Raw genomic sequence first — 21,828 nt, forward strand, 5'->3', positions numbered from 1 at the left:
CAGCGAGAATGGCATTAAATTATTTCTCCAAGAAATGAAATTTATTTATGAGATAACTGAAATTATTTGTGAAATAAAACGCTCACACGATCTGCAAGAGCAGTTTAGTTGATCTAAAGACTTTATTAAAGAAGATTACAAGGAACATGAAAAATGTTTGCTGGCACAGTAATGGGGGTTAGTTTATTTTCTAACCATTATTTATTTATTTATTTCGCGTTCTGTAAATTCAAATGAGAATGTATCTCTGGATATAGAACGTGTCAAATTTTTACAAATTATTGTTTAGTGCACAAGTACAATGTTCTTATCATATAAATAACAGGAACAGATAAGCTACCATATAACGTTACATGTAAGTTATCATACTTGACTTTTGAATGAATACACAGCTATACCTACAGATATATACATACATTTCTGTTTTAAATTACACTGTAGATAGACAAAGGATGATGATTAGGCCATAAAGAACACAAAAATAGATTTAAGAATACTCAGGAGCTATTATGGATTTTGGCTTAGAAATTTTTCTGTACTATAACATTCATCTAGAAGGAACTGCATCAGCTTTGCTTTAAACTTCGGTATGTCTCCAACCAGTTCTTTTATTATTGGTGGGAGGGCATTAAAAATCTGGGTGACACTGTATAAAACCCCATCTGCACCATTATATTTGTTTTTAGATCATAATGACTATCAATTTTTCTTCTGGTGTTATAATTATTGTACAAACTATTGGTTTTAAATACGGTGATACTTTTTTTAAACAAAGCACATCAGGGAAAAATATATTCAGCTGTTGTTGTAAAGATTTGAAGATCTCAAAACAAATATCTGCATGAGTGCCTAGGATGGAACACTTTTCTTGTTATCAGTTGATTTCCTCAGAAAATTACCGCATAGGCCATAAGCTGACGGAAATAGCCAAAGTATGCTTTTTTATTGTGGTCATCTCCCTATTGTCTGATATGATTCTCAAGGCAAATGTTGCTGAGCTTAACCTTTTGCACAGATCTTGAATGTAGTAATGTCTCTTGGGTTTGCTGTCTATATGCAGACTAAAGAATTTGGAGGACTCGATCTTTAGAATCTATGGCAGACGATGAAGATACACGTACCGGTACCAGTATCGTAGTTCTGAGTGACAAAAGAATAGTAATCGCATAAATATTTCTGTCCACTAATACGCATTCACTGTTGAACTACTCTGATTGGACGTATTTTCTCAAGTCTATAGTTTCGAAGTACGGATGTAACTGTCGTACTGGCAGATGCGTTAAAATTAAACTTCTATAAATATGGCCCTGATATCAACCGCGTGTAAATGAATTATTTAGGTAATTTGAGGCTTACTTACATACTACCATGTCAACAATCACTGCATTGGTTATTAGGTTTATTTATACCCGAAGGTGAAGATCTCTGACCACTGTCGATATGTTGTCAAAGTGGGCGTGCAGCGGGAAGTTTGTTTGGTCTTTGATGTATAGTGGCGCTATGTTTTGATTTCATCATGTTGCCGATTTCTAGGTTATGTGTAGTGTATACTTCTACAGTTTTTAGTCATCTATTAAGATTGGATTCCTTGGCAGTGGGTGATGTGTTTTAAACAATAGCCACTCGCATGTTCAGTAATTTTATAGTCTTTTATGAACGTCTTTCTCTGTTGTTGAAGACGTTTACTGTCATCGGTGACATTTCATATACGCGATGACAGGTGACTTATTTCATCTCTCAGAAGTTTAGTTTCGTTATAGGGAATGCTTGATTCCAGTTTTATAAGGTGAACTAATTTTTCACAATTTCCGTAGCAGATAAGAAGCATCAAGATGACATTGGAAGCCTCTTTGGAGGCATCACTTTCTTCGCCAGGAGCCATCCAGGCGAAATGTGTGGCAGTAATGGCCTGCCATTGACGCCGAATTCTATAACTATTTATGGAAGAGCACAGTTTCTCAAAACCATCAAACATCCGCATTTGTGTACATACGTGGACATAATAAGAGGAAAACATGGTTAGTTTAATGAGTGGTTTTGGTTCCATTAACTCTTATTACTCACAATACCGTTTCGATGCCTGCATCTCGTGGAATTGGAGAGCAATATGTGTGTAACATCAGTTGTGTGTGTCTCCTTTTTAACGTTTCTAGCAGGCCACAAGTTCTGTGAATTATCTTCAACTTTTATAGTCCTGTCTTCCTCAGTTGCGTGTAATATTACGGTATATTAATAATTTTTACTTATGGACCGTCTGACAGCAACTGAATAAAACACCGTTTTAGTGCCATACGCGTTTCGCCTTTATTTTCTGCGAGGCATCATCAGTGGCAGGTTGCGTGAGCAATTTCCTACGTATTACGCTCCTGTTGCATTTTTGGTGTTCTTCTTCTTCTTATGAACGCCAATTTGCGGTTTTTTGGCTTTAAAACAAGCGTTCAGTGCATAGTGTTGTGGAATGGGGAAAAAAACCGCAAATTGGCGTTCATAAGAAGAAGAAGAAGAACAACAACACCAAAAATGCAACAGGAGCGTAATATGTAGGAAATTGCCCACGCAACCTGTCACTGATGATGCCTCGCAGAAAATAAAGGCGAAACGCGTATGGCACTAAAATTGTGTTTTATTCAGTTGCTGTCAGACGGTCCATAAGTAAAAATTATTAATATACCGTAATCTGTGAATTATAATTAGCCATTCTCAACGGGTCTCAATGAAATCGCATGTAACCATGTTTCTGGCATATTGTTTTCCGGTTCTAGGAATTTTATGAATTTGTAGATAGATCCTTGCCTTTCATATTGTTAGTTAGTACTTTAAAGACGAGTGTGGGTAGGAGTTGACATGCTGCCAGATGCTTCTGTGTGTTTGTTGTAAGACAGAACGTATTTTACAGGATGTGATATAATAATAGTAATAATAATAATAATAATAATAATAATAACAATAACATTTAACACAAACCAAAAGAAATTTTACCAGACACTAGATAACACACACATTAAAATAGAGAATCCGCCAAACATAACAGACATGGAACACTTTTGGAGCAACATATGGTCAAACCCGGTACAACATAATAGACATGCACGGTGGATACAAGCAGAAACAGACACATACAAGATGATACCACAAATGCCTGAAGTGATAATTTTGCAGCATGAAGTCACCCGAGCAATTAATTCTACGCACAATTGGAAAGCCCCTGGAAATGATAAAATAGCAAATTTCTGGCTAAATAAGTTCACCTCAACACATTCACATCTAACTAAATTATTTAACAGTTACATTGCAGACCCATACACATTCCCTGATACACTTACACATGGAATAACTTATCTGAAACCTGACGATCAAGCTGACACAGCAAACCCAGCAAAATATCGCCCCATAACGTGCCTACCAACAATATACAAAATATTAACTTCAGTCATTACACAGAAATTAATGACACAACACAGAACAAAATTATAAATGAAGAACAAAAAGGCTGCTGCAAAGGAGCACGAGGATGTAAAGAGCAGCTGATAATAGATACAGAGGTGACATATCACGCTAAAACTAAACAAAGGTTGCTGCACTACGCATACATTGATGACCAAAAAGCTTTTGATAGTGTACCCCACTCATGGTTGCTACACATATTAGAAATATACAAAGTAGATCCTAAATTGATACAGTTCCTAAACATAGTAATGAAAAATTGGAAAACCACACTTAATATCCAAACAAATTCAAATAATATCACATCACAGCCATACAGATCAAGCGTGGAATATGCCAAGGAGACTCATTAAGTCCGTTCTTGTTCTGTCTTGCTCTGAACCCACTATCCAACATGCTAAATAATACAAATTATGGATATAATATTACTGGAACATACCCACACAAAATCACACATTTGCTATATTTGGATGATCTAAACCTACTGGCAGCAACAAAACAACTACTCAACCAATTACTAAAGATAACAGAAGTATTCAGCAATGATATAAATATGGCTTTTGGAACAGACAAATGTAAGAAAAATAGCATAGTCAAGGGAAAACACACTAAACAAGAAGATTACATATTGGATAACCACAGCGGCTCCATAGAAGCGATGGAAAAAACAGATGCCTATAAATATCTAGGATACAGACAAAAAATAGGAATAGATAATACAAATATTAAAGAAGAACTAAAAGAAAAATATAGACAAAGACTAACAAAAATACTGAAAACAGAATTGACAGCAAGAAACAAGACAAAAGCTATAAATACTTATACTATACCAGTATTGACCTACTCATTTGGAGTAGTGAAATGGAGTAACACAAACCTAGAAGCACTCAATACACTTACACGATCACAGTGCCACAAATATAGAATACATCACATACATTCAGCAACAGAAAGATTCACATTAAGCAGAAAGGAAGGAGGAAGGGGATTTATTGACATAAAAAACCTACATTATGGACAGGTAGACAATTTAAGAAAATTCTTTATAGAACGAGCAGAAACTAGCAAAGTACACAAAGCAATCACTCATATAAATACATCGGCTACACCATTGCAATTTCATAACCACTTCTACAACCCTTTAGATCACATAACATCAACAGATACGAAGAAAGTAAATTGGAAAAAGAAAACACTACATGGCAAGCACTTGTATCATCTAACACAGCCACACATCGATCAAGACGCATCCAACACATGGCTAAGGAAAGACAATGTATACAGTGAGACGGAAGGATTCATGATTGCAATACAGGATAAAACAATAAACACCAGATATTACAGCAAGCATATTATTAAAGATCCCAATACCCCAACAGATAAATGCAGGCTTTGTAAACAACAAATAGAAACAGTAGATCACATCACAAGCGGATGTACAATACTAACAAACACAGAATACCCCAGAAGACATGACAATGTAGCAAAAATAATACATCAACAACTTGCCATACAACATAAACTAATAAAACAACACGTTCCCACATACAAGTGTGCACCACAAAATGTACTGGAGAATGATGAATACAAATTATACTGGAACAGAACCATTATAACAGATAAAACAACACCACATAACAAACCTGACATCATACTCACCAATAAAAAGAAGACATTAACACAACTAATCGAAATATCCATACCCAATACAACAAATATACAGAAGAAAACAGGAGAAAAAATTGAAAAATACATCCAACTGGCTGAGGAAGTCAAGGACATGTGTCATCAGGATAAAGTTGACATTATACCAATTATACTATCAACTACAGGAGTCATACCCCACAATATCCACCAGTACATCAACGCAATACAGCTACATCCAAATGTATATATAAAACTACAGAAATCTGTAATTATTGGTACATGTTCAATTAAGCAAAAGTTCCTAAATGCAATGTAACATATACCGTACAGTTAAAAGGAAGTCACGCTAGGTCAAGGTCCACGTCACTTTCCATATTTTACCACACCTAAGGTCTGAGAAAGGAAAGAAGATAATAATAATAATAATAATAATAATAATAATAGCTTTATTCAACATCGAATGGTACACTGCACATGTACAAAGAAACAGTAATGATTAAAGTTATTTGTACAATGCACAAGACACATTCTTCTGAATATGTCATTAATTTACAACAAAATAGCATGTTTACTAATTTCACAAAACATTTGTTGTTCTTCATATAAGTATGGTGCTGTTTTAATGTGTAGAAAGGGTGTTTTACTAAAAATTTCTTAAGCTGATGTTTCACTTTAATTGTAAGAAGAGCCATGACTGCACTAGGCAGTGCATTAGCTAATTTTATACCTGTGTTCTGAGGCCCCTTTTCGTAAAGTGCTGTTCTGTGCCTGCCAATTTAAAATCTTTCTTTATTTCTGTATTGTACTGGTGGAAATCTGAATAAGTGCTTGGGTGCAATCTTTTCACAAGCAATATGGCTTTTAGAATGTATGTGTTTATAACAGTTAACACATCTGTTTTTGGAAACAAGTTGCGCAAGATTCCCTATATTTTACTCTACAGATTATTCCCACACCCCTTTTTTTTTTTTCAGAATGAGTAGCTTATCTAGATTAGCTTTGGTTGTTGCCCCCCAAATTTCAATACTGTAGTTCAAGTGAGAGAAGAAAAGAGCATGGTATGCAGTCTTTAGGACTACAGTGTCTTTACAGCACTTGCTAATTGTACTGATTCCAAATATATTTTTTGACAACTTAGTTACTAGGGAGTCAATATGTGTGTCCCATTTCAGGTTGTTTTGGATTGTTACGCCAAGGAATTTTACACTATACTCTTTCTTTATCAATTCGTTGCCAATGTATAATTTAATTTCATTATTCAAACTACTTTTGTTAAACTCCATAAAACATGTTTTACTGGTGCTTACATTTAAGTGGCTTTCATTAAAAAACTGAACAATTTCTTTTGTCACATTATTACACTCGGCCTCTAGTTCATTGCATGATTCCTTTTTACACACAATGGACGTGTCATTGGCATACAGAACAATTTTGGAATTTATAATACAGTATTTAATATCATTTACATAGATCAAGAACAGAAGGGGTCCCAACATCGGGCCCTGGGGCACGCCATATTTTATATTTGTATTTGTATTTCTTTATTGGTCCTGTAAATCGTGTTTAGGTACATTTTTTGCACAAACGATGTAGGACAAGTCAGGTTGGTACAGTATATACATCATCATACACATTGTTATTTTGAAAGGTTAAATAATTAAAAATTATTCAATACATGTTGAATATTGATGACAAATTTAATATAATAAAATAAAATGATAGACTTATTAAGAATATTTGAGCAATTACACTATACTTTTCTGGTACTCTAAAAACTCGGAAACAGAATAGAAACAGTGGTCAAGCAAGTACTCTTTCAGTTTCACTTTAAACTTTTGTAAATTTTGCATATGTTTCAAATAGTATGGCATGTGATTGCACAGCATTATGCCAGTATGATACACTCCTCTCTTACAAATGTTTGTACGTACTGTATTGACAGGCAAGTAATGTTTCTGCCTAGTATCATGAGGGTGGTAATCACAGTTATACTTGAAGATATTTCCACCTTTTAAAATACTTCCTTTTTTTAAATTTAATATTTCATACATATATAAGCAAGGAAGAGGCAGTATACTGAGATTTTTAAATATTGGTCTACAGGAGTCTCTGTACTTAGCATGGTTTATTATTCTAACAATCTTTTTCTGTAGCCTAAATGTTTTGTTTGTACCTACGGAGTTCCCCCAAAAGATAATGCCGTACATCAGCAGTGACTGACTACTGCCATGGTACATTCTGATCACAGACGCATGGCTTGTATTTTGTGCGAGGATTCTTACTGCATACGTAAGTGTATTTAGCTTTTTATGTACATGGTTAAGATGTGTGTCCCATTTTCGGTTTTGCTGTATATGTATACCTAAAAATTTTGTGTCGCTCACAGATGAGCCAGTTTTTCCATCAATTTTAAAAATTGGTCTTGCAGGATGTAGTTTCTGTGAATACTGGAAATTGACTGTCACTGTTTTTTCATTATTTATTATTAGCTTGTTTGTCCTGAACCATTGTGTCAAATTTTGTATTATACCTGTAGCTGTTTTTTGTAGGCTTTCCTCATCACGTGATTTGATTAGGATATTTGTGTCATCTGCAAAAAGTACTGTTGTCCCTTTAGTTATTTTTTCTGACAAATCATTAACATAAAGAATGAAAAGAATTGACCCAAGGACTGACCCTTGAGGAACTCCATATGTAATGTTTTGTGCATTACTGTAAAAATTACAAATTTTTTGTGTTTTTATGTCTTTGTATTTCATTTGAGCGATCTGTTGATGGTCATGAAGGTAGGAATGTATCCACTTGTTTGGCAGGCCTCGTATTTCATAATTACCTAGCCTCTGCAACAGATTATTATGATCAATTACATCGAAGGCTTTACTAAGGTCAAGAAATATGCCAGACACATGTTGCTTATTATCCACTGCAGTTAGAATTTCATTTAAGAAGGTATAAAGAGCTGACTGTGTTGATCTCCCAGTTCTTAATCCGTGTTGCGCGTTTTCTTTATTTAGAAAGGCTGTCAGCCTTCTAAGAAATAGTTTTTCAAGAATTTTTACCGAAGCCTGACAATACTGATACAGGTCTATAGTATGCAGCTTCATGTTTGTCCCCATTTCTTGTACAGTGGTGTCACTTTTGCCATTTTCAGATTTTTCAGGAATATACCACTCACGAATGATGAATTGAAAATATCCGTTAGTGGTTCTATGATAGATGTTACACTTGCTTTGATGATAATATCTGGTATTTCATCAGTACCTGCTGAATACTTATTGGGTAACCTTTTTATAATGACAGATAATTCCTCAGGTGTTGTTGGAGACATGAATAGGGTTCTTGTAAGAATTTTTGTATCTGACTGGAGTGTATTGCTCTGTGGTTGTGAGTTGTAATGTTTGGTAATCAGGTGGTGTGCAACATTAGAAAAGTAGTTGTTAAATTTATTAGCCACTACTGTGGGGTTGATTATTTTATTGTTGTTTTCATGAAGTTCTATATTTTTGTGGGCTAATGATGTAGTACCTGTTTCTCTTTTTATGATACTCCAGGTTGCTTTAGTCTTATTCCTGGAATTTTTTGTTTGTTTGTCATTTTCCATTTTCTTTGCTTTTGTTATAACTTCTCTAAGTATTTGTTTATATTGTTTAAAGTAATTGATAAATACAGGATTTGTGGTTTGCTTTGAGTATTCATATAAGTTCCTTTTATTCTGGCATGATATTTTTATTCCTGTTGTGATCCATTTATTTGGTTTGTGCACAGAATTCATAAGTGACATTTGTTTAGGAAAGGCTATTTCAAAAAAATGTTTGTATGTGGCCACAAATTTATCAAACTTGTCATCTGTGCTGTTTGAACTGTTAACATCAGTCCAGATTTCTCTTCTCAAGAGAGAACAAAAGTAATCTATGTTTTCATTATTAAACTTCCTCACAATACTTCTAGTTTTCTGGGCTCTCGTTTATTTATGCAAGTGATATCTGATTTGTAGACACCACTTTCTGTTTTAAGCAGAACAAATTGTTTTCTGTTGCTCATATAATACTTTATTAGGTCATAAGCAGTGCCTCTAATGCCCATGCTTGTCTAATAGGATGTCAACATTCACACAATCAAAGGCTTTTTCCAGGACCAGGTATACACCTGTCACAAGTTCCTTGCTTTCGATACCCGTTAACACCTCTTCAATTAGTTGAGCAGCTGCAGTGCTGGTTGATTTACGTTTGAGGAATCCATTTTGTTTTTCAAACATCAGGTTGTGTTTGTTAAGGAAGTTTATAATCCTGTTGTATATAACTTTCTCAACTATTTTGGAAAAGACAGGAAGGATTGAGACGGGTCTGTAGTTTTCTATTTTGTTGTTGTCACCTTTCTTAAAAATGGGTGTTACCTGTGCTATTTTAGTCTGTGTGGAAAGGTGCCTGATTCTATTATATTGTTGACTGCTACAGACAGAGGTACAGGCTTTTAAAACATTAATATTTAGGCCATCATGCCCAGCTGAATTAGACGGTTTTAGAGAGCTAATGATGCCCATTATTTCTGCACAGTTAGTGGGGGCTAGATGTATACTATGGTCATATGTGTTATCTTTAAAACTGTAGTGAATGTTTTTATGTTTCTCATTTATAGCTTTCCCTACAGAAGAAAAATATTCATTAAAAATATTTACAATTTCCAGTTGGTCTTTTATGTGCATGCCAGTGTCTTTCATAGTGTCGTCCATACAGGATTTGTCATTGCAGGTTCTAAAACTGTTTATGACTGCCCAGATGCCAGCAGTTATGTTGTGTGAGTTTTGAAGCTTATTTGCAACATATACCTAATTTCTCTTCCAGTTGTCACACTGATAAATATTTACACTTGAATCTATCAGAAGTAAAACAAACCAGGAAGTTATTAAATCTGAAAGAAGCACATATTACCCAATTGCAATACACGCACTGAACCAATCTTCTGATACTGAGTCATTGCGTGGAGGAGTAAGAGATGAACATGGACATAGACATAAGCATTTCTAGGGGTATTTCACCATTGATAAATGTAACAGAGGGTGAGGAAATACTAAATAGTGTGGAAACATGGAACATTTTAATATTCTGTCAAATGCAATGAAGTTTCTTAACAAAAAATCATAAGTAGAAAATATTTTTAATAATCATTTTTTAAGTGTTGTAGAGAAAATAGGATCCAACTATTCATTAGAAAATGCAAGGCTGTATATGGAAGAGGTAATGCCTGTGCAATTTGAAAAAATTCAAATTCAAGCGACCTCTCCTACTAAAATTAGGAAAATAATAAATTCACTCAAAAGTAAAAGCTCACATGGAATTGATGGCATTTCCTACAGAGTACTAAAAGCTTTTTCCCAGCCACATATATTGTAGCTCACTGAAACAGGACATTTTTCAGGATGGACTGAGATATGCTATTGTTAAACCATTGCATAAATGAGGGGGGGATAGGTCTGATGCTAACAACTGCTGCCCTGTCTCACTTCTGACAGCTTTATTCAAAATTCTTAAAAAGCAATGTGTCAAAAGTAGCTTCGCATATCGTAAAAATTAAGTACTGAAAAAAATCTCTGTTTGGTTTTCAGGAAGGCTTTTCAGCAGAAAATGCTCTCTGTCCTTTCATTGATCAAATATTACATGCTCTGAATAACCGAACACCACCCATTGGGATTTTTTTGTGATCCCTCCAAGACTTTTGACTGTTTGAATTGTGAAATTCTTCTAGATAAGTATAAGTTTTGTGATGTGAGTGAAACAGCAAAAATTGTTTAATTTATATTACTGGAAGAATGCAGAAGGTTCAAATTAGTAGTACAGATAGGCTGCAAAAACCAGCAGTGTCCTCTGAGGAGGTATCAAGAACAGTGCCCCTAGGGTTCAGTGTTTGTTTTCATTCACCGTTTTCATATGGCATCATATTTTTGGGTAATTCGTCATTAAGGGAAAGAGTATTCATTGCACAAAAGCTTGTAGTCATAATAATGACTTGCCTCTGTACATTCGTGAAGATCCAGAGATAGTTATTCATGCAGATGATACAGGTCTAGTAATCACACTGAATAAACAAGAATTAGCTGAGGAAATTGTAAATAATATCTTTCACAATATGAGTATTATCTGCTTTTCTGCAAATGGGTTGACTTAATTTTGACAAAATGCAGTATTTACAATTTTGTATAGTAAATGGTGTAACACCGTTGATAAATATAAGCTTTGAACACAAGTCTGTTGCTAAGGTAGAGTATTCAAAATTTCTGGGTGTGTGCATTGACAAGAAATTGAATTGCAAGAAACACGTGATCTGGTGAAACAGTTACACACACACACACACACACACACACACACACACACACACACAGGCATAGAAGGGGATGAATTATGCTGCCACAAAAATCTTTTGTCATTTGCCAAAGAGCATTAAAACTTAAAAGTCTCACAGATACCAACCATTATTTTAAAAAAAAATGAAAAGAATTTCTACATGACAACTCCTACACAATAGCTGAATTTTTAGATATGAAGTAGTAATTCTTAAAAAAGTTATGGAAACTTATGTTAAACAGACAAGTTCCACATTACGAAATGTCGTATTCATGGTCTGTGGAACAAGTATTAATGTAATGTAATGATGAGAATGGGGAGAGACAGTCCCGTAATTAGACATATTTGCATTTTTTCAACAATGTCACATTAAATAATGCCCTGGTTGACTCATATTTAAGAAAGAAAGTGAGTAAATAGCTTATAAACCTTCTGTAAAAATAACACATGGTGCTCACCCACGAGCATTTTGTAGAAATCTTGTTGAGTTGGGCATTCTGGCTATTGTTTCACATAATATTTATGCCCTCATGAACTTTGTTGTAAATAATGCACTGTGGTTCAAAAGGAATGATATTGTGCATAATTACAATATCTGAAGGAAAATTGATAATCACTATTCGACATTACAGTTGTCTTTAGCCCAGAAAGGGGTCCACAATACTGCAACAGAAATTTTTTATCAGTTACCTAAAGATATAAAATGACAAACAGCAAAGTCAAATAATCTGAAAAGAAACTGAAAAAGTTCCTCCATGACAAAACCTTCTATTCTGTAGAAGTGTAGTTACAATTGCAATGTGTAAAAAGTGGTTGCTAGAAATTACCAACTCAGCTCTGTATGTTTCTTTAACAAATTACAAATTAATTTGCATTGTGAATGTTAAGTGACTTGTTTCACACCATTATAATTTATCACGTAGAGTGATCCATGGAACAGGAAACTAACTTTGTGGTCTTTATGAATGAGGAACAGTTCTTTTTTGTGAATAGCAGAGTACTAAATGTGTTGGTACTAAGGGTCGATATGTCCAAAAGACATGGAGTAACTGTGGGAAAGTCACCAGTAATTAGTAAAAATACCTAAAATAAGTGTAGAAAAATCAAACAGTTGAAAATACAGGGTGGAATAGTGACAGTATTATGAAAAGGGTAGCTGAGTCACAAACAGGCACAACAAAAAGACTCTCACAATTAAAGCTTTCGGCCATTAAGGCCTTCATCAACAATAATCTATCTGCGACCCAGCATCTCCCTTATATCGTGAGTAGCAACTTTCCTTTTACAACATTGTTACATTCCACCCTGGATTTTCCATTGTTTGAAAAGAATGGTTGCTATTCACCATGTAGCAGAGATGCTGAGTCGCAGTGTGTGTGTGTGTGTGTGTGTGTGTGCGTGTGTGTGTGTGTGTGTGTGTGTGTGTGTGTGTGGTTTTTTCTAATTCTGATGAAGCCATGTTTGGCAAAAGCTTTGCTTGATAGTCATTTCGTGTGCCTGTCTGTGACTCAACATCTCTGCTATATGGTGAATGGCACCTGTTCTTCTCATAATATTGTTAAAATAAATGTGGTCAACACAAAGGGCAACAGCACCATAAATTTTTAATTTTTTGTTAAAATGCCATTTTCTCAAATCAGCACAGATAAATGAAACAACTAAAGGTATTTTCTTCTATATGTTGTTTGTAATGAAACTGCGTTGGAAGCAGGTGCTGACAGGTATGAATATTATTGAGAGTTCAGATTAATAAGTCATGGTTGCAAAATTCTGAAACAAATTATTCACTGAAGAATGGAAAAAAATGGTAGAGATTGATCTCTGGGGGAATGTGTGTGGGTTCTGGGAAAATGTAGGAACATGTAAGAGAATACTCACCTTATGAATGACCTTAAAGATGCATTAAAAGAAAGAGATAGAGAGAGCGCAAAGACACATTTATGTCATATGTAGAATTAGAAAAGCTTTTGAAAAAAATGTCTGGAATAGGCTACACTCCTTCAGATTTTGGAGTTTACAGGTATAAAATACAGGGAGCAAAAGATCATGTGCAACTTGAACAGAAACAAGACTGCAATTATGAGAGTCAAAGGACATGAAAGGGAAACAGTGGTAGAGAAGACAGGGTTATAGACTGTTGTCAGTGTTATTCAGTTTGAAGATTAAGCAAACTGTGTCTACATCTGCATCTACATTTATACTCCGCAAGCCACCCAACGGTGTGTGGCGGAGGGTACTTTACGTGCCACAGTCATTACCTCCCTTTTCTGTTCCAGTCGCGTATGGTTTGCGGGAAGAACGACTGTCTGAAAGCCTCCATACGCGCTCGAATCTCTCTAATTTTACATTCGTGATCTCCTCGGGAGGTATAAGTAGGGGGAAGCAATATATTCGATACCTCATCCAGAAACGCACCCTCTCGAAACTTGGCAAGCAAGCTACACCGCGATGCAGAGCGCCTCTCTTGCAGAGTCTGCCACTTGAGTTTGTTAAACATCTCCGTAACGCTATCACGGTTACCAAATAACCCTGTGACGAAACGCGCCGCTCTTCTTTGGATCTTCTCTATCTCCTCCGTCAACCCAATCTGGTATGGATCCCACACTGATGAGCAATACTCAAGTATAGGTCGAACGAGTGTTTTGTAAGCCACCTCCTTTGTTGATGGACTACATTTTCTAAGGACTCTCCCAGTAAATCTCAACCTGGCACCTGCCTTACCAACAATTAATTTTATATGATCATTCCACTTCAAATCGTTCCGCACGCATGTGAAGCTTACCAAGGAGAAATTTAGAAAGTGAATTATGGTTCAGAGAGGAGAAATAAAATCTTTTAGGCTCATCGATAACATAATTTAGTGAGAGATGGGAAAGGACTGGGAAGTGTAATTGAATGGAATGGGTAGGGTCTTGAAAAGAGTTTATAAGTATGAACTAAAGTAAATCATGGGCAAGGGAGTGCAGTCAATGTAAATCAGGTGGTGGTGAGGGACTTGGATTAGAAAATGAGATACCAAAAGTAGGATGACAATTTTTCTGTTTGGGGAGCAAAATAACTGGTGATGCATGAAAGAGGAGGATGTAAAACACAGAATGTCAATAATTAGAAAAGTATTCTGAAGAACTTTGTTTAATTCAAATTTAATTTTAGCATGAAGAAGTCCTTTATGAAGGTATTGGTGGAATGTAGTCTTATGTGGAAGTGAATTGAGGGGGGTAACCACTAGACAGGAAAAGAATAGAAGCTTTTGAAATACAGTAATACAGAAGAGTGCTGAAGATTAGATGGGTAGTAACTAATGAGAAGGTACTGAATTAAATTGGGGAAAAAAGAAATGTATGGTGCAACCCGTTTAAAAGAAGGCACACACTGAAGTATCAAGGAAATTCAGTTTGGTAATGAAGGAAACATGGGGAGGGAGGGGGTGAAAATTGTTGAGGTAGACTTACACTTGAATACAGTGAGGAGGGTCAAATAGATGTAGGTTGCAGTAGTTATGCAGAGTTAGAGAGACTTGTGCAGGATTGATTAGCATAAAAAACTATGTCAAGCCACCCTTAAAGAACAAGGTACAGTAGATTGAATTAGACAATTATATTGACTTGTTGCTGTTCATTAATTGGGTCTGGGATGAAAGACTCCATATTACTTTCAACATGATAAATGCTGTGAACAGATTCATTTAGCAGTTCATATTTAATGCTCTTTAGATTTCATTACAAAGAAGGACCTTCCAAAATTTTGAATTAAAGTGTGAGTTAACAAGGATAAGTGCTTGTCAGAAACAATTGCTAGTGCAGGTTAACCGTCATTCATGTTCATTAGCACTAATTTCACTAACCTGTGCTAATATATTTTGTCATAGAATTAGTTAGGACTAATATAGGTTACAGTTAGCTAAATAGCTCTCTCTTTGAAAGAGTCTAATGGTTTTTCATACCATTCATCTGCTAATGCTTGCTTAATATATGCATGGGGACACTGCTTATTACAAGACAATTTTTATTGGTAAAAATCTGTCATTGATATTTAAAGTAAGTTTAGTGGAGCTTAATGTGATTTCAGAGTAGAATCTCTGTCTTAAGGGATTCATGATGTTGGCTAATCTTAGAAGCTCTGTTATTACATGAAGGTGCAATCACATTTTGTACTTTTAGCTGATCTATTGGGATTGCTCGTCGGGTAAAGTGATTGCCTATTCAGGCAAGGGTCACACCAAGCACAGTCCTTTACACAGTCAGGAAGTTTCAGAACAGTTGCTCACTTTGATAGGGAGTGGAAGATTCAGTCTTCAGACACCCAGTGAACCTTACCACAATACTTTAAATATGATGTTAATGCTGATACATGATCTTGCACCAACACAGTAGTTGCAATTAGAACACTTTTATGTTCTAATTATTTCAATGCAACTTCCAAATCACCCTGAAGATTTTACATTACCTGTTCTTTTACAATAGTTATGTTGTAATAGTAGCCTAAACACTGCCGCATTGCCGAAAGTGAGCTGTATCATGTCTCATTGAAACTGTAACACCACAGTGAAAAATATACTGATATTTTAGTTAAGATTATTTGTGTATACATTTGCTTACTGAAAGATAATGTTTATAAGGTTAGGTACTTTGGTTACTAAAAGTTATTCATGTTTCAGTTAGTGAGAGCTATTCACTTAATGTATTGTTAACTTTATTTGCAAGTGGGCTATGCATAAATTAACAGATTATAATTAATCTCATATGTCAAAGAATAATGTTTAATATATGATTAAAGTAAAATTGCTGCAACATTAAATTATGTTTCTAAGAAATTCTTTGTATAGTTACAATTATGTTTTTCTAACATTGGCATTAATCAATACTTGTTGACAGAGAGGACGATGGTGGTGTGTCAGTATCATCCCAAACCTTTAAGTGGACAGTTTCTCCCACTCAATGCATTACAGAAATTTACTATGCAAATAGTTGATGCTTTAAATCACCTGAATACTTTGCGAATTGTCCATCGAAGTCTTTGTCCAGAAAACATATTAGTTGATGATAAAGGAGATGTGAAGCTCTTCAATTATGGACTTTATTACATGACTGGAGAAGGAACTGATGTTTCATTTCCCATAGGGTGAGTAGTGTTATAAAAATTTGAGTCATATGTTGTATAGAACAACAATTGTGTGGCTATTTTATGCCCAACAGTGGTATTTTCTTGGGAAACGGTCATATAGAGATTCCATGAGTTTGTAAAAGAACTCTGAGATTATTTTTTATCAGCAGGTTTTGTGTGTGTTTTATAGAGGCTGCTACCAATCACAGTTCTTTGTTATCATGCTAAAATTATTTTCGTATTGCAGCATGTGTTGAGATATAACATCAGGCAGATTAGACCAGATAGATTGTGGGCATGGAGGCTGTGCTCTGAAAATTGAGTTCCCACCTGCAGTTTTTAGGATCGAATTCTAATGCGGAGGATCCAAATGGCATGGGCATTGAAGCAGCTGTAGATTGGAGGGAAGTTGGAGCAGAATGAAAAAAGATCCACTGTCTGCTTCTACATAGCTGTGTTCAGTTGAATTATTGGTGAAGAAATGTTTCCAAAGAAGGGTTGCTTAAAAGAAAGCAGGTGTTTGACATGTCCAATAAGATAAGACTCGATATGGACTGAAAGTGAGGCCTTACAAAAGGACTGTGACTATCATATACAATATTATGAGACTACAGGTTTACAACCAGGTTAGGATTCTGGGGATGATGCTTGGGAATAGTGTGATTAATGCGATGAGAACTAGGTTGTAACTATTTCAGGAGGTGAAGTGGATTAGCTATGCAAGTGTTGGTAGAGCTATGAGAGGTTAAGTGGGGGTAATGAATTCTTTGGTGGTTAATGGTATGCTCAAGTGAGAGTGGGATACGATGGTGCTGAGAATGTTGTTATAACTCCTCGAGAGCAAGTTTTGCCCACTTGCAGAATTGCTGTAATGCAAAATGAGCAAAACAAGAAAGGAAGGGTAGAGTTTAACACCCGTTGACTGTGGTTTTGCTAAACAGCACATATACTTGGATTATGAAAGGACAAATAGAAAATTGGCCATGCCTTTCTTAAAGAAATCATCCTGGCATTTACTGGAGCAATTTAGTGAACTCTCACAAAACCTAAATCAGGATGACCGAACAGAGATTTGATCTGTTGTTCTCTGACATGGAAGACAACTGTGCTAACCACTGTGCCACCTTGCTTGATCAAATTGAGCAGACATATATTAGTAGATGACTATTAGTGTGCTAAGTGGAATTAACATTGGTCTATTGTGGTACCTGTCAGAAAAGAAACTGTGGTCAAACAGGGACTCAAAAATGAAAAAAGCAGCAGTCAAAAATAAATTTTGAAAATTTTGAGTGTTGTTTAGCAGAGAAGGGATTAAGGTAGTTCAGATAGTGAAGAGGGCTATATGCAGATAGTGAAGAGGGCTATATGGAAGATGCACTATGCCAAGAGCATCATACTGATCATACGTGAAGATGAGCAGTCAAGAAGCTATATCCATGAATACTGTGGTGGATGTCTCATTACCTGTGTGTGCAGTATGTTATGTGAATATTCAGATACTTGATGGAGACTGCAAGTGTGATCTGACATCCATAAAATACTGTATTTTACTGAATGTTGCTCTTTATATGTAAAACCAAGTAGTAATTGTGTTCTGTTGAACATTATGTATATTTAACTGCAGATACAATTAGGTAACCATGTTGTGTGTGACAGTAAGCTAAAAGGTTGAAATATTAATTCAGAAAGCAACCAAACTCACTTTGTAATTGGGTAATTAATACACAGACTGGCATGAAAAATGCACCACATAATAAATATTGTGTAATTATCTATTCAGTCAAAGTGAAGTACTTTGTTCCATATTTTTGTGTGTGGTAGGTTATGTTTATTGCACCAGGCTCAATTGTTTTTCCCACAAAACCTTAAAAACAGATTTACTGAATATGAGGCAATGCTTCTGACTCTTACAGCATTTATTGTTCCACCTTGTATTGTTTCTCTTTCAGTTGTGTGTCTTTGGGATCTTTCTGTGAGTATTAGAATCAGATTTCTGGAGTGAGTATTCTCTTAAGCCCTGAATAAACTACATGTGCTGTTGCTTTAGTGGAAGTTGGTTGCAGCATGTGTTATGGTGGAGATGTGTTGAGAACTACACCTTCCACAATTTCCAGAACTGTAAGAGTACAGGGAAACTGGAAGCTATGCAAGGAAATCACTGTCGGAACTAAGACAAGCAGTATCGGCAAGAGATGGTCACTTCTTACAACTTCAGTTTCTCTGCAACCATCACACCACTTCTGTTGAAACATGAAATCTGCTCCATCAAGTTTGAGGGATTCACCTGTGGGAGAACTATCCATAGAAAACAACAAGAAGCTATCTTCAATCCAGATGACATGCTACATGTCAAGAATCCACCATAAAGTGTTATGCAGCTTGACTGTGTTTCACCAGGGAATATCGTGGCTGGAAAGCACAACAGTGGGAGCAAATGTTGTTTACCAATGCTTTGTGATTTAGCCAATGATCACTTGATAGTAGTACAGAAATGGTTTGGAGAAGGACTGGGAAAAAGTTTTCCCCTTGCATATTTTCACTGAGGATACCTTTTCAGGGTGATTCTCTGATGGTGTGGGCAGGAACCAGTATGACTGCAGGGACATATTTGGTCTCCATGGAGGATGGGCACTTTAAAGCACATCAGTATGTGGAGGAAATCTTTCACTCCATTTATTGACAGTTTTACAATAATACATGCTCATGTGTTGCAAGAATTGTGGGGTCAATGGAAGCATCCAATTCTACCCGTCTGCTTTGACCCATGACATAAGGATGTTGTGGTGTGTGATATCATTAAGGCACGGAGTTTGAGTTGGCTGTGTTTGTAGATGTCTTGTCATATTTGATGGCACACTCTGTGTGTGTGTGTGTGTGTGTGTGTGTGTGTGTGTGTGTGTGTACACTGTTTTTCATAGTTTTAGGTGTTGGTGTTTTTGTATCGATAGTTATGGGTGACCTATACAGGTCAAGGGAAATGACCGATTACAATTTTAGTAGTTTTATATGAAGGCATTGGTGTTTTGGTATCGTCAGCTGTGGTCAAGGGAAATGTCTGATTCCAATTTCCATAGGTTTTGCTGCTTGCATTGGTGTTTTGGTATTGTCAGCTGTGGTTGACCTATACAGGGTGTTACAAAAAGGTACGGCCAAACTTTCAGAAAACATTCCTCACACAACGAAAGAAAATATGTTATGTGGACATGTGTCCGGAAACGCTTACTTTCCATGTTAGAGCTCATTTTATTACTTCTCTTCAAATCACATTAATCATGGAATGGAAACACACAGCAACAGAACTTACCAGCGTGGCTTCAAACACTTTGTTACAGGAAATGTTCAAAATGTCTTCCGTTAGTGAGGATACATGCAGCCACCCTCCGTCGCATGGAATCCCTGATGCGCTGATGCAGCCCTGGAGAATGGCGTATTGTATCACAGCCATCCACAGTACGAGCACAAAGAGTCTCTACATTTGGTACCAGGGTTGCGTAGACAAGAGCTTTCAAATGCCCCTATAAATGAAAGTCAAGAGGGTTGAGGTCAGGAGAGCATGGAGGCCATGGAATTGGTCCACCTGTACCAAGTACAGTACATACTGGCGCAACTAATATGAGCTCTAACATGGAAATTAAGCGTTTCTGGACACATGTCCACATAACATCTTTTCCTTATTTGTGTGTGAGGAATGTTTCCTGAAAGTTTGGCCATACCTTTTTGTAACATCCTGTATATGTCAAGGGAAGTGTCAGATTCCTGTAGATTTTGTAATTATTTTGTTGTGTGTTTTGGGATCATGGTGTGTTTTTTTACTGTTATATTTACCTTGTCCCCTCCCTAAACCCCCAATTTCCCGCAGTTGTCCCGTTAGTTTGATTGTATTTTTGGAGTGAGATGTTATTGCTTTATATATAAGTGTTTTTGTGTATTTTGCTGTGTGTATGTAGTGACATCACGGGCACCATATTGGAGACGCTTAGAATAGCCGTTTCTGCCATATTGATGACGTCATGGGTCAAACCATACAGATGGAATTGGACACTTCTGTAATCCCGAATTGTGCAAGAGTTGTTGGGTGAAGTGGAGATTTGTACTATGTCCTGTTGAACATGTATGGAAACAGGTGGAGTTAAGGGCACATCAGCAGTATTTAGAGGCCTTACTGGACCTTTGGGAGACCCTCCTGGAATAATGAGCAGATTCATCTAGAGGATATTGTAGCATCAGGAACATACGTGAAAGGTTGGATGCCATGATTGGTGCAAGAGGAGACAATATACATTTTCGAAGATGCAGGGAGATCTTCGAAGTGGTGCATTACCTTCATGAGCTTCTCAAAATTTGCTTGAAGTGTGAAGCCATTTGTTTTACTTCCACATCTCTGGCTTAATTCATTTATAATCATCCTTTTTTATTGTTGGACACCCAGAAAGTATTGTACAACAGTAATTTATTGTAAAAATAGATTAGTCTCATAAAAGTGACTGGAATTTAAAATAAGAAATTCAGAATAGAAATTCTGTAAGAAATGTGTGTTGCTTTTTTGAGCCAGTCGCTGTTTAGTGAATAACATATCTATTGTAGAATCTTTCGCTTCATTGTGCCACTAACACTGGAAATAATTTGAATTATCATTCCAGCCATCCAAAATACATGGCTCCAGAAGTGTTGCTTGGTGCACAGTCAGGACCAAAAGTGGATGTTTGGTCATTAGGTATGATACTACTTGAACAAGCTATGGGTAAAACACTTTGGGCTGGTTTACGCCTGGCTCAGTGGCTAAGAAAGGTTCTTAGTTTGCTGCATTGTCCTAGTGTTGTGGAGAAGATAGCAAGAGAGCATAACTGCTGGGAACAGTTACAACAGGTTAGAAACTGATGTTAATTGTATTTTTCCATTCATGCAGATGTACTGGTTTGAATACTGTAGTAGTCATTTATGTAACACATGAAGCCTTGTTACTAAGAAATGTTTATGAAAGGTAAAAATGCATGTATAGTAATGTTGAACATAAATTTATCAAGCAAACTGCATGTCTGTGGATGAGGGCCACACCAAGTGCAGAGGTTATGAGGAAACTGGAGATAATCGTATATTTTAGCAAAATCTGAACTACAACAATAGTTACCAACTTTTAATATCAACGTTGTTGTCCTCCTTGTATAGAATAACCAGAGAGTGATAAATACGAATGTCTGAGTAATTCAGCATGTCTGAGTAATTCAGCAACACACTTCCCCGAGTCAGACGATAACACTATGATGTTCAATTTGATGGCAAAAATTAAATGTTTGAT

The 21,828-nt window shown here is 36.0% G+C and overlaps 1 protein-coding gene across 2 annotated transcripts in view; it reads left to right on the forward strand.

Annotated features, from left to right (window-relative positions):
* The first annotated feature begins 1,493 nt into the window (after positions 1–1,493).
* LOC124622483 (TBC domain-containing protein kinase-like protein) overlaps positions 1,494–21,828 on the forward strand; it is a 71,762-nt gene continuing 51,427 nt past the window's right edge. The window contains exons 1-4 of one of the 2 annotated variants that reach the window (XM_047148192.1): positions 1,494–1,720; positions 1,815–2,018; positions 16,304–16,550; positions 21,173–21,398. In XM_047148192.1, the coding sequence (XP_047004148.1) occupies positions 1,714–1,720; positions 1,815–2,018; positions 16,304–16,550; positions 21,173–21,398 (684 nt within the window). In that variant the 5' untranslated portion in view covers positions 1,494–1,713. The remainder of the gene's footprint in view (positions 1,721–1,814; positions 2,019–16,303; positions 16,551–21,172; positions 21,399–21,828) is intronic. The other variant, XM_047148193.1, reaches the window with a different exon arrangement.

Source organism: Schistocerca americana, chromosome 7 (assembly GCF_021461395.2).
Source record: "Schistocerca americana isolate TAMUIC-IGC-003095 chromosome 7, iqSchAmer2.1, whole genome shotgun sequence".
Classification (NCBI taxonomy): domain Eukaryota; kingdom Metazoa; phylum Arthropoda; class Insecta; order Orthoptera; family Acrididae; genus Schistocerca; species Schistocerca americana.